At 43.6% G+C, this 13,387-nt stretch overlaps 1 protein-coding gene across 1 annotated transcript in view; it reads right to left on the bottom strand.

Moving 5' to 3' along the window:
• Window positions 1-4,386: 4,386 nt before the first annotated feature.
• LOC138489291 (zinc finger protein 551-like) overlaps window positions 4,387-13,387 on the bottom strand; it is a 37,170-nt gene continuing 28,169 nt past the window's right edge. The window contains exon 2 of the mRNA XM_069616992.1: window positions 4,387-11,433. Within this exon, the coding sequence (XP_069473093.1) occupies window positions 10,381-11,433 (1,053 nt within the window). The 3' untranslated portion in view covers window positions 4,387-10,380. The remainder of the gene's footprint in view (window positions 11,434-13,387) is intronic.

The following is a 13,387-nucleotide window of genomic DNA, read 5'->3' as shown; positions in this document are numbered from 1 at the left end:
CTGTCTCCTTTCTAACTCACAGTCCTTGTTTCGCCTTCTCTCTGTTCATCCAGCTCTGTCTCTACTCCGGGTTTTCATTTTTGGTGCCAGTGGTAATGACACAATTAACATCAGCATTTTCTTGCCAATCAAGATGTTCTACGATATGTATTTTCAGTTTCTGAAGCATGGTCTGTACCTGGAGTCACCTCTTGGCAGCCGTCACTCACAAGTCCTGCGTCCATGCTTTTGGGATACACATCTGGCCAGCTGCTGTTAGGTATGCTTGCAATTACTGACTAGTAGTAGGAGCATCATATGTCATTTATTTCAGAGGGGTTTAATAGATGGCTCTAATACCCATAGGCCTCTCAGCACTGGACACTTAAGGAAAATCATTTGAATACGTCCATTAGGAGGGAAAAGCCAAGCCCTGAAGGCCTTCTCAAAAGGAAAGTGGTTCTTGATACTTCGGATTGGCAAAAGGAAGAGACATCAAAATACTGGGAGAGGGCTCCACAAGAAAGTGATTCCACTCATTCCCTCCCTGGCAAAGCCGGGAATATGGAGCGTAAGGAAAGTTCTGGAACATAGAGAGAGGAATGGAATGTAGTTCTTCAATTTCTCAATGATAAATGCAGGATCCTTTCCAAAACAAACTTTGGGAGTGATGCAAAGCGCCTTGAAGATAATCCACTCTCTTACTAGAGCAAGTCGGGCTGTCTATTTACAGGGGATATCTGAATCCTTCTGCAGGACTTGAGGAAATATAAGGGGCCTCATCACAAGGTTGGCGGTATCCTGGCGATAATACCGCCAGGATACCGCCAACGCAAATAGCGTTACCACTACTTGGTCTGGCACTATTAGTGCTGGATCATGAGTAGCGGTTGGGCAGTTAAGCCCCATTGCCCATTGGGTCCATAGAACTCAATGGGGGTTTCATGGCGCTATTAGCACCAGCCCAATAAGCGCTGCTCTAAAAGCGCCCAAAATGGGTGGTAAGGGGATATTTTAACCTCCAGCAAAAAGCTGGAGGTAAAACTCCCACTTACGACCCAACTCATAATAGGGCCAGCCCTTAAATGCAGTGATAATAGCGTTACCGCTGCATTTAAGGGCTACCGCCCAACTCGTGATGAGGCCCAAAGACTTTTCAACTTAAAAGTCTACATTATTTACACAAGAGGCTGGACAAGGGCTTTCCCTGTGGAGATTGGCCAGTAAGACTGGTTCCATTCATCTTCGGGGGCCACCTATGATCCATACCCCTCTTCTCAGAGTTGAGTTTAAGCCATTATTTGCTCATTGCCTCTAAACTGTGGTGCAGTGTCTCAGCCGAGGCCCCGGGTAAGTGTCAATATGGAGTAGAACCTCCGGCCCACCCCTCCTTATAAGTTCAGCCAGATGCTGTATGTAAATGTTAAATAAAATGGGCGATAGAGATGAGCCCTGAAGAACACCATAGTTAAGCACAGTGGGGCTAGAGGTGCAAGTACTCAACATCACTGACTTCTGTTGGTCAGTGAGAAAGATTATCCAAGTCAGTGCTTTGCCACCAATTCCGGCCTCCTGCAGTCAGCATCCCTGGATACCATGGCTGATGTGTCGAAGGCTGCCAAAAGTTCTTACAGCAGCAGCAGGACAACACTGCCCCATCGATAATAAACCTGGGATCATCCCGGACTGACAGGAGGCTTGTTGCGAGTCAAGGAAGTTGGATGAATCTATACAACTTTAAGGGCTGTACGTAACTCTACTGAGATCAAATGGGAAGAAGAGGGAGAGCGCAGGGTTTGAAACTGCCAGAAGTAGGTCACTATTTAGTTCCTGCTTGTAGCCTAAAAGAGCCTGGTCAGCTTGACAACAACAGCTACCAGGAGCTACCCAAAACAAGTGTCCTATGGGACATTAACTCTGTGTGTTTGTGGATTTGTCTAAGGGGACTTTGTGAAACATCTACAAGAACTTTTAACCGTACTGGGTGATATTTAATGGACAAAAGGTTATAGTTTGCCTCTCAAGTGGAAATTAGATTATCAGTGCACTATGTATTAACTCCTCGTTCCCCTGAGGTAGCTCCTTCTTACTCCGTGATGCCGATACCCAGGAGCTGCTTTCAGCTCCTGCTCAACAAATCCTTGCTGTGATCACTGCAATGCAAGGCAAAAGCAGACCTAGAGAAACTGGGTTACATGGTATAAACAGATGAGCTTTGGGACAATTGGAGGTGCATGCTTGAAATTATTCAAAATGGACTCGAAATAATGTTGTACTTTGCTTTTCGCTAGTAAACCTCTTTATTTTAAAAAGGGTTAAAAAGCAATACCCATGTTGAAAGCTAACCAAGTAGGAGGGGTTCTTCTCATCCTTCAATATAGCAGAGGTGACTGAGAAGTTAAAGAATTCCAGAGCGCCAGGACCTAAGAAGTGGCAAACATCATCATGAAGATATGCTATGGAATGGGCAGGGGGCCTTGCAATTATGTTTTGTAAGATTATATCTTCCTTAATTCTACCTGGACTTGTACTACAGGATAGTAGTTACAGGCCAATAGCCTTTCTAGATGTGAGATCTTGCATCACTTATACTAAAGGAGCCAGTTAGCTGGGCTAAGACTGATAACATCACTACAACATATCAAGCAGGTTTTCCAGAAACAGCAGGGGACTAATAATAATGGAGCCATCATCAACAAACTGATAGCGCAGACTAGTGTGACATTACCTGATATGTGAAGCCCCTGGCAGAGTCCATTACGCAACAGTAATAGCATGTAAAAAGTGGCACATAATTCATTTTTATTTATTTGTATTTATTTTATTTATATAGCGCAGCCAGGGCCAAGGGCAACTGGGCGCATATCTTGACAAAGGGAGTATAATACAGTACTGGTTACAATTTAAAGTGGAAGGTTAGCGCAAACATATACATACAATTAGGTTATACATAGTATACAAAGTAATGTGCAGGAATATACAATTGGCAAGCGTACATACAGGTGAAGGGAATTGAAGATCCGGGGGAGAGTTCTGAAAAACGTTTGGTCATTTAGGCAACATTGGTAGCTAGCCATAATTTGGTGCTTTGTTTGAAAAAGGGTAGGAGAATGTTCAGTTCTAATATGTAGGGGGGTCGAGTTCCATAGCTTGGAGGCAAGGACGGGGAAGCTGATTCCCCGGCTTTCTGCAGTTTGTATCTAAGGATGGTCAGACAGCGTGCTTGAGCCGATCTAAGTAGTTGGGTAGCCGTGTAGTGCGAGGAGCGAGAGGCGAGATAGGTGGGGCCTGATAGTTCAAACATTTATGTGTGAGGGTAAGAGATTTCAGAGAAATTCTTTGTGTCACTGATAGCCAGTGTAAACTTCTCCTAGTCTAGGAAATGTGTGAGGATCTGGAGATGTTGAGGGCAGATCTAATTGCATTATTTTGCGTAACCTGTAGCTTGTTCAGGTTACGTTGGCTAGTCCCAAGATGTAGGGCATTAAAGTAGTCTAGTTTAGACATGACCAATGTCCTGGCTAGGATAGTGCAGTTCTGTGTGGTGAGGAAGGGGCGACATGCTGTAATAAGCTTACATGTGTAGGCAGATGCCGAGACACCTGCATTAGTTTGTCTATTAAGTGATAGGGTGGAGTCGAGGTAAATTCCTAATGTTTTGGTATCGGAAGAGACTTTAATAGTGTTACCATCAATGTTGAAAGTTTTGAAGGCTGGGTCAAGTCTGTTCAGTCATTGTTGGGAGCCCAGGATGCGGATTGTGACTGATCTCTATTAAGCAACATCACACTCACATTGTGATATTTCAAAGGTAAAGGAGCATCACATGGGCCAGTGGTAAATGAGAGGTTCAACAGCGCCTCTGGAGGGCTACAGCACGTTTCTCTTCCTGAAAAGCATAGATCTTCTTCTTTAAACTTGATTTTGGTTTTAAGTCACAAAATATAATGCATTTTCTAAAAGACTGTAAAATCTGAACTTACCGATACATTTATAAGGCAGAATAAGAGTCATAAGACATGGGCCTCATTATGAGTTTGGTGGTATCTTGGTAAATCTGCTGAGATACCACCAAACACAGTTACTGTTGCCACCACTTGGTCTGGCGGAATTACCACTGGATTACAAGTGGTGTTATGCCGGTGTTAGTCCCAATTTATGGAGTCCATATGACTCCGTAGGGATTTCACTGGAATTACCATCAACGCTGGTTATATGTCTTTATAACAAATAAATTATAACGAATGCACAAATAACGAACATTTTATAACGACAAAACATAAGGAATTTATTTTGAATTTTTGTTGAATATTTTTTTTTGGGGGGTTCCCCCCACCAAACCCCTGTTTCCCACCCCTAAAAACCCACCCCAACCGTTTCCCCACAAGATTTAACTCTTTACCCCACCCCACATACATTTTCGTTATGTTTTTCGTTATAAGATTTTCGTTATGTGTGCCTTCTACATAAAATGTTTCTTATAAAGACTGCACACCATCGATGCTAATTCCACCGGTGCTAATGCCGCCAAAAGAGCTGTTTTTTGGCAGAAAAGTGCCTGAATTTTCTCCAACATTTTGCTGGAGGTTGTTACTCCAACTTACCTGCACACCCATAGTTCGGCGGTGCGGTAATGCAATGGTAACTCTGTTACACTGCATTACCACCGTTTTGGGCCACATCGCCAAACTCATGATGAGGTCCCCTATGGTCCCATGGCTAATAGAACAGGTAATCTAATTGAGTATCAGTATTCATAAGTGGCTATAAAGCGAACCAACATAAAATTGCAGTATTCACAATACATTTAAATAGATTAATAATTAAACCAACATTAAAACTAGCGTAATACACAATCAATCACCAATTATTATATTTCATTACTAGAAAACTGCATAGTAACATCAGATTGCGGTTTTCAAAGTACATTTAAATAGAAGCAAAAGGATTAGGAACAGCAGTGGAGAGTAAACTCTAATCATATAATAGTCTACTATCACGCTGCAACCTGGATCTATAATTCATTCTTTCTTGGATGAGTCCATAATGGCTCATGGCAATGCCAAGATCCTACATCTTATCCACCAGGCCTGGGACACATAGGTGGAAATCACAAAGATGACATCTAGGTCTTTCTATTTCCTGCACAGAGCTTCTGCCGCATTGAGAGATTGTATTCCTCTATTACTTTCATATAAGTTTACATTTTTGTTGCGTGCTGCCTTTATGCCAAGAGCACAGAAGGAGAAAATGTTGTAAGCTTTCAAGCACTTCAGAAGAAGATGGACATCGATCTGACTGGTCCTTATTCCAAGAAGACTTAAACAGGGCCTTTGGCAAAGTGGCCAATCACGATTTTCTGTATAAGGACCTTTTGAATAGATTGTTAATGAAGCACAGATGTGCTTGTGTGATATTTAAGTGAGAATAGTCTGTTGCCAGTGCCAAATACTTGTTGATGTTCTTCCCCATGGACCACTCTACATGTGCTTGGATGACAGTTTGTCTACTTTTCATGGTGATCCCAGTGGGACTTAACCAGAGCTCCCCCAGATGAACCCGGTGTAAGTGATTGCGTAGGTGTTTACACCATGGGAGGGAACTTGCATGTTGGTGCCCCAGCAGATCTAACAGGGCTTCCCTATAGTTAATCAAAAGTGTATTTCTGGACCAAATGCATAACCAATGGAGTACTGGTTTCAATAGTATATGAACGCCAATAGATGGTAGCCCATGTTCTAGATGTAGCAGGATATTTAGCATGCTGGATGACTGTGAACAGCTTTTTTATAAGACAGTTTTCAATCACACTCAGTCTAGAGATGTTTCAGTGTCCCCACAATTCTGCACCGTACATCACCACTGGTAGGGTCTGCATTTCATAGATCATCAAAGCCAAGAGGAGAATATTGTTACCATAAGATCCGAAATAGGTGAAGATTGCACTGCTCCTTTCCCTTAGGATCAGGTTGGCTTTAGCAATATGGTTTTGATAATTCATGTTTCACCCAAACCTGATTCCGAGGTAAACAAAGAAAGGGACATCCTCAATTCTCCTTTCCCTTATACATAGTTGGATATGGGAACGAGATGTAGACTTTTCCCCACACCTCAGCAATTTGGTCTCATCTGTGTTAATTGTGTTAGTTGACAAAATGCTCTTTAAGTTTAATTAGGCCACTTGGGGTGTAGGAAATGAGGACACCATCACCTCATCCATTTGCAATGGAATGTTTTCAACCTTGGCAGGGAATGTCAGATGTGTGTGTGTGATGGTATATTACCCAGCACCCCAATTAAAGAACACATTAAACGAGGTGGAGAATAGAATGCCAACTTGTCTAACACCCTTACCAACAGAAAAGAGGTACTGCCTCAGTATCCATGTGACTTTGGATTTCTAGTGCTGCAACTAGTTCATTTGTTTTCTTCATGCAATCCTTGTCAAACCAGGACTCCCTCTTCAGTTGGATTGAGGACACAGCTTTATGATTTTTGGTAAAAAAGGGTTAAAGACTAGAAGTTACCCTTTCATATGATCACCATATGACACTAGGGCATGGGTGTAATTTTAGGGGTCAAGGGTGTTTGTCCCTCCCAACTTTTGTTTCAAACCATTTTGTCCCACTCATTTAGCAGGGACCCCTTTCATTTAAATGTCATGTCCCCCCCAACATTTTCAGCAAAGTTACTCCACTGCACTAGGACCAGGATGTTAAGCGTTAGAAATAATTTAAAAAACAGGGATCAATTTATAATAAATCAACGGAATAATATTCTTGAGGTCAGTGTTGCAATCTCAAATGCCTATTATTCATTGAGGGATGTAACACGTGGGCCATGTCAAACAATACCAATTTGACAAGTCTGTGCCTAGGGTTATAGTAAGGGGGTAATGCACGTTTTCACCTCTTTGGAAAACTTATGATGACTTTGCAGGCTTCCAGTTTCTAACACCAATTAGTATATAATCACTAATAATCACTATAGGTTCTGACGTTATGATAAGTAGGTTCTGGTGGTATATCACTGTTTAGTCTCCCATTACATGCCCTAATACAAAATTATAAAAAATCTGGGCAGTCTGTAAGGCAAATTTATAGGGTTTTCCTGAGGTTTGGTGGAGTTGGGGGAGGAGAGTCCCAAATCAAGACCTTCTCACTAGGAACAAACATTTCATGTAAGGGTTTACTGAAGGTTAAGATCTCCCACAATTATCAAAATATGTTTGTTTAATTTATCACCCACCCTATTGGCTACCAAGTTATAATGTCCTCATACCATTTAAGCCACAGGGTCTTTTACAGTTATAGATGCTAAATAGCAAAAGAGTATCACCTCCTGGGGTTTCGATTTAGGCTTTGTATATCCGGTGAACCTGTATCAATACATTTTATGTGTGCATTCAATTTTACACTAACCCACATACATAGCCCCCACTTGGCGATCCTATCTTATGAGAGGGACAGACTACAGAACCGTGAAACACATATAACCCCCCAAATATATAGGCTACAGGTCTATATTTCCTGGAAACATATTAAGTCTAAAGATCTAATGAAATCAACCCAATCGAGGTTGTCCTGATGTTTGCATAGGCCAGCTGTGTTCCAAGACACCAGATTCAGCTCCTGCATAAGGTCCCTGTCTTGTGTTCATTCAACAGTATTACAAAAAACTGTTAAGTAGGGAAGGAAATGTCAAACACTGACTCATGTGATGTTGAAGAGTATCGGTTCTGGGTAGCGCAAGCGGGGAGGCGGATGCCAAACACTGATTCATGCAATGTTGAAGAGTATCGGTTATGAGTTGGGCAAGGGTTGTGAGCGGCTTCTGCATGTATTAAATCAACTCGGGATCAACCTCTCCTCTCAATGGGAATGCCTGCTGGAGGAATAATGTGCACGTCAATTGATCGAAGAACCTATGCAAGATCCGCATTACGGAAGGTAATTGTGATATAATCTTGGCCACCTTTCCATGGAGCGTGAAAACTCAGAGCTTCAATAGTATCATCTCCCACGGTTGACAAGCAGTGTTTCTGATGGCGTATCCGACAGATACATTTATTGATAAGACTGTCTTTCTCCTCCTGTTATCCTGATATTTATTTCACTACATTATTCACGTATAATACTCCTCCTCTATGGTTATTACCAGGCGGTATCAATAGGGATGTATGTCTTTTCTAAACTTGGTACCTAATCTTCACAGGGCCAATAACCATTCCCCACGACAGTATGAGGTGCATCATCTGAGGCTTTGGGGTCTTTTACTGCATAATTTCTAGGTGGAATATGGCTCATGTTTGGGGATGGATGGCTTTTAACATGATTTTCAATCACCTGGAAAATGGGATTCCGTTAGCAGGTATTTGATTAGTTAGCAGTAAATGGGCAGACACAGCGATCCTAGGTGGTGGCCTACCCACTGTGTGCTCAACGCGAGGGGTCTGGGACTTGATCTCCATTTTGCTCATTATGGTTCAATATGGGGGTGGCAACGGTATTATCTGGATTAGAGACCGCAATACCAGTTCACTGCTCCGTTACCAAATTCATTAGTGGATCAAAGCAATTGGACATTTCGATTCCTTCCGAGATAACAAAAGGGACTTGCAAGGAGACTTCCACCTCCGATTGGCCTGTTGACAGTTTGGACACTCTTTGGACACTCTCTGGCCCCTGCATGGTGCAATGCATCTCAACTGGAAGGACATCATTGCATTCCCCCCATTTAAGAGTGCAACCAGGCAGGCCACATTCTTTGATCCATTGACAGGTGAAATGTGTGGCATAGCTTGATGCTTCAACATCCTCTATGAAGTAAAATTTATGTATCATAAAATATGGTCAGCGGGGCATGCCTGACTTGCTCAAGGGGCATCTTTAGTCTTCCCCCATGCCGCCCCAAACGACATTCATTCTTTGATAAAATAAAAGCAGATGCACACCATAGGCCGGTCCTGCTCAAGTAGGGATGGAAAAGATATGATAAGGTGACTGTAGTGCAAATTCACAGATGTATCACAAGTTAAAAGTCAGTTGTGATTGAAGGGGCACGTCTCAGATCACACTATACATCTGTAGCTGGGTCAAGATGGCAAGAAAAATAGCTTTAGAAAACAAATGGACTTCTGAGTATGTTTAACGTTAGTGGTCCAAAGAGCCGTTAGCAAGCGAAGTAAGGCAGGAAAGCAGAGACTATACAGAAAACATACAAGCTCACAGCCCTTCACATAGTGCCATGCACTGCTTCACCCTTATCATCTGGTTTTGCTGAGGGCTTGATATCCAGTGTCTTTTTGAGCAGGGTGGTCCGGGCCAACAGAACAGCAAAGCGTCAGGACAGGGACCTGTGGAGGAGGCGGACTACCTTACCCCTATCTCCGGCAGCAATACAAGATGCTGTTGAGGTGGCTGACTCCCGCAGACTGTCCTTGTCCTCGGCCTTCGCAGGGGGCTGGATATCCGGCCTCTAAATTTCTGCAGCAGTTGGCCAACCTGCTTAGCTATCACACTTGGAATGGTGCATGAGCCATGCAGGTTATAAGTAGACATTCGCTGTGGGTGCTTAAGCTTTGAACTGTTCCTATTTACCATTTATAGCATGCAACATTCACCCAAAAGACATCCTTGCGACGAGTGCTTGGGCCACAGGAGAGTGCAGCAGGGATGCTTATGCAGGACTTTCAAGATTCCCAAAAGATCAGCTAATGATCAGGAAATGGAACAGTGGTTGGAAGGGAATTCCACTTTTTGGCCCCTATATCACCCTCTAGCCTTCAGATGGAACACTTGTGGAACTGTTAGGAATATGCATTTTTCTCTTTGCAAAATATCTTTTGATTTTATTTACAATAAATAATGCACCGTTGTAATGGAAGTCCTTGTCCAATATACACATGGCTTTTAATTATATGAAGATTCTCTCGCTCTGTACACTAGTATGGAAAGTCTCTAGTATAGCACCTTAGATGCCTATACAGATGTGAACTCTGAGTGAAGCTTTTCTTACACTCTGTACACTAGTGTGGTCGCTCTCCAGAATGGCACCTCTGATGCCTGTAAAGACATGTTCTCCGAGTGAAGCTTTTCTCACACTCTGTACACTGGAAGGGTTTCTCGCCAGTTTGGGATCCCTCATGAGTCATCAGGCTTGATGCTCGATTAAAGTGTTTACCACATTATGTACACCCATAGGGCTTCACCCCTGCATGGATCCTCTGATGCTTGACCAGATACGTGCTATAATTGAAGCTTTTCATGCCCTCTCATGGTTGCTTGAGGCTGAGGGGTCACTGAAGCTTTTCTTGCATTATGTGCATTGATAGGGCTTTCTCCTGTATGAATCTTCTGATGATTCTGCAGATGTGATCTCTGACTGTAGTTTTTGACACTGCTATGGTCTCACCCTAGTATGGATCCTCTGATGCTTCTGCAGATTTGTTCTCTGAGTAAAGCTTTTCTCACACTCCGTGCACTGGTAGGGTCGCACCCCAGTATGGATCCTCTGATGACTCTGCAGATGTGAGCTCTGAGTGAAGCTTTTAACACACTCTGTGCACTGGTACGGTCGCTCCCCACTATGGATCCTCTGATGCAGGTGCAGACTTGATCTTTGAGTGAAGCTTTTCACACACTCTGTACACTGGTAGGGTCGTACCCCAGTATGGATCCTCTGATGCACGTGCAGACTTGATCTGTGAGTGAAGCTTTTCACACACTCTGAGCACTGGTATGGTCGCACCCCAGTATGGATCCTCTGATGCTGCTGCAGATCTGAGCTCTGAGTGAAGCTTTTCACACACTCTGTACACTGGTAGGGTCGCTCCCCAGTATGGATCCTCTGATGAAGCTGCAGATGTGAGTCCTGAGTGAAGCTTTTCGCACACCCTGTACACTGGTAGGGTCGCTCCCCAGTATGGATCCTCTGATGCTGTTGCAGATCTGAGCTCTTAGTGAAGCTTTTCACACACTCTGAGCACTGGTATGGTCGAACCCCAGTATGGATCCTCTGATGCTGCTGCAGCTCTGAGCTCTGAGTGAAGCTTTTCACACACTCTGAGCACTGGTAGGGTCGCACCCCAGTATGGATCCTCTGATGCAGGTGCAGACTTGATCTGTGAGCGAAGCTTTTCAGACACTCTGAGCACTGATAGGGTCGCTTACCAGTATGGATCTTCTGATGTTTCTGCAGGTTTGATATCTGAGTGAAGCTTTTCAGACACTCTGAGCACTGGTAGGGTCGCTCCCCAGTATGGACCCTCTGATGCAGGTGCAGATGTGAGCCGTTAGTGAAGCTTTTCTCACACTCCGAGCACTTGAAAGGTCTTACCCCCGTGTGGGTTCTCTGATGTCTTCTCAGGTTTGACGCCCAATTATAGTGCATTTCACATTCCGTGCACTTGTAGGACTTTTCCCCAGCAAGCATCGTCTGATGACTGCTTATTCTCTGTTGAAAGACACAGAGGTACACTTTATTATTTGATGTCATCGTACATCCTAAAAAACAATAGCTCTACCACAGAGCTGATAATCATCGTTTTACCCCCCGCTCACCAATCAGGAGAGAGATATGGAAAAAATGTACTTGTTGGGAGAATCCTACGCGGACTTACATGTACAATATTGAGTACAAATCTAGTTGTATTGGCCCCCCATACATGAACAGATGAGACCTGGGCAGGAATTTCACTTTCACTGTTTGATGCAGTATTTTTCAAAAAGAAGACATTCACTGGGGAACAATAGAATTATCAATGAGTAGCTATTGACTATGGGACTATATTCCATCTAGAGGTTCTGAGTGAAATCTGATAGACAATGAAAGCAGAGATCGAGTTTGTGATGCCATTAGGTACCCGCAGATGGAATATACCTAATGCTGGAACCGGTTGTGTGGAGTCGGACTGGCCTCTGGAGAAATCGGGGGATGCACAAGACTGGTTGGTGCTGAAGAAAAGTAGGCCACTGTGGCTAAATTGTTGCTTCGCCTCGAGAGTCTTTAACCCCAGGTTGGCCACTTCTTCAGCAACCACTTCATTGTGTGATCCTGGGCACGTCAAGTGTGATGTTGCCCGCAGTGCCCGAGTCCTAACGTTTGTTACCTAGAATTCAAGAGCACATAGATTCCTATAGGGCGTGCTTACATGCCCACTGCAGTATGAGAGTTTGCAGGATGTCTGTCCTTCCAGGCAGTAATCATTTCTGAAATGGAGTGCTGTGCATGACAGAAGTAGTGATGGCCTCTGCATAATAGGCGGTGCTGATCCCCAAGACCCATTATGCACTGCCACTGCCTACAACCTGTTCAGATATTTGACAATGCAAACCAAACATTTCTGCAGCAAATAACAAGTACAGGACATCCTGTGCCTTTGCAAAACAGGTGGATGGAATGCATTTTATTTTGCGTGTTAACAGAAAAACATGACAATAATCTTGAAACCTACAATGCCCACCCACGCTTATTGAGGACACCGCAATCTGTGATCTAATGTGTGGGAAGCGTTGCATGCATCAGTATCTATCATATGTCAATTTTTAAGTAGTAAATAGCAAGTCACGGACATGTTACAGGCTTTGCCTGTATGTTTCTGTATGGATTTCATCCCTTGCTAAGGGTCATTCAGAAGCACAGTATGTAGCACCAATTTGCAGGAATTTTGTTGTTGTTATTTTGGAGCATGTTTGATAGACATTATTGCCAGCTTGTGCTTGAAAATCTTAACATGTAGAACATGGCCTAAGCTGCCAAACGTCAGCACTCCAGTCTAAGCATTAAGCATCAGTCCTTTTGCTGGCCAGACACTATTTATTTTATTGTATTTATTTATTTGCATTTTTAAAGCGCTCACACAGCCTGCGGGCATTGAAGCGCTGTTACAGGAATGGTTTGTTTTAGTTGCATAGTTGTATGTCTTATTTGCGTATTTAAAACACGCTTAAATACCCAGAGGTTTCTAAGAGCGGACCCGGGGATCGAACCTGTTTTGCTTCGTGTCGTCTTGCTTCCAAGGCGAGCACGTTGCCGCTGAGCGAATCTCCCGGGCTGATGGCCCACACTGCCTGACAGAGCACAGTGGCAGCACCATTACTTTGGCAGCGAGTAGACGGAGGCCTCCAGCAGCCATTTAAAGGCATGATCTGGTAAAAAATGTTATTGTCCCTACGGTTCGGCCATGTTTTTTTTAAGCCTAAGTGGCTCGATTTTAGAAAAATTTCCTATGGACCTTACCCGAGTTTTCGTCCATTAAACGCACGCGATAACAGGCACCTGGGCGCTGACATTTTGTGATAATCCTATCATTTCCCTCATCGCCCTGGCTGACCTGCTTTTGCGGCACTAAATTAAATCCCCCGCCCCTGAGCCTGACATTATCAAAACATTCATATTCCCTGCCTCT

This window comes from Ambystoma mexicanum, chromosome 9 (genome assembly GCF_040938575.1).
Source record: "Ambystoma mexicanum isolate Mex_15411 chromosome 9, UKY_AmexF1_1, whole genome shotgun sequence".
Lineage (NCBI taxonomy): Eukaryota > Metazoa > Chordata > Amphibia > Caudata > Ambystomatidae > Ambystoma > Ambystoma mexicanum.
This window is presented reverse-complemented; position numbering and strand designations above follow the sequence as displayed.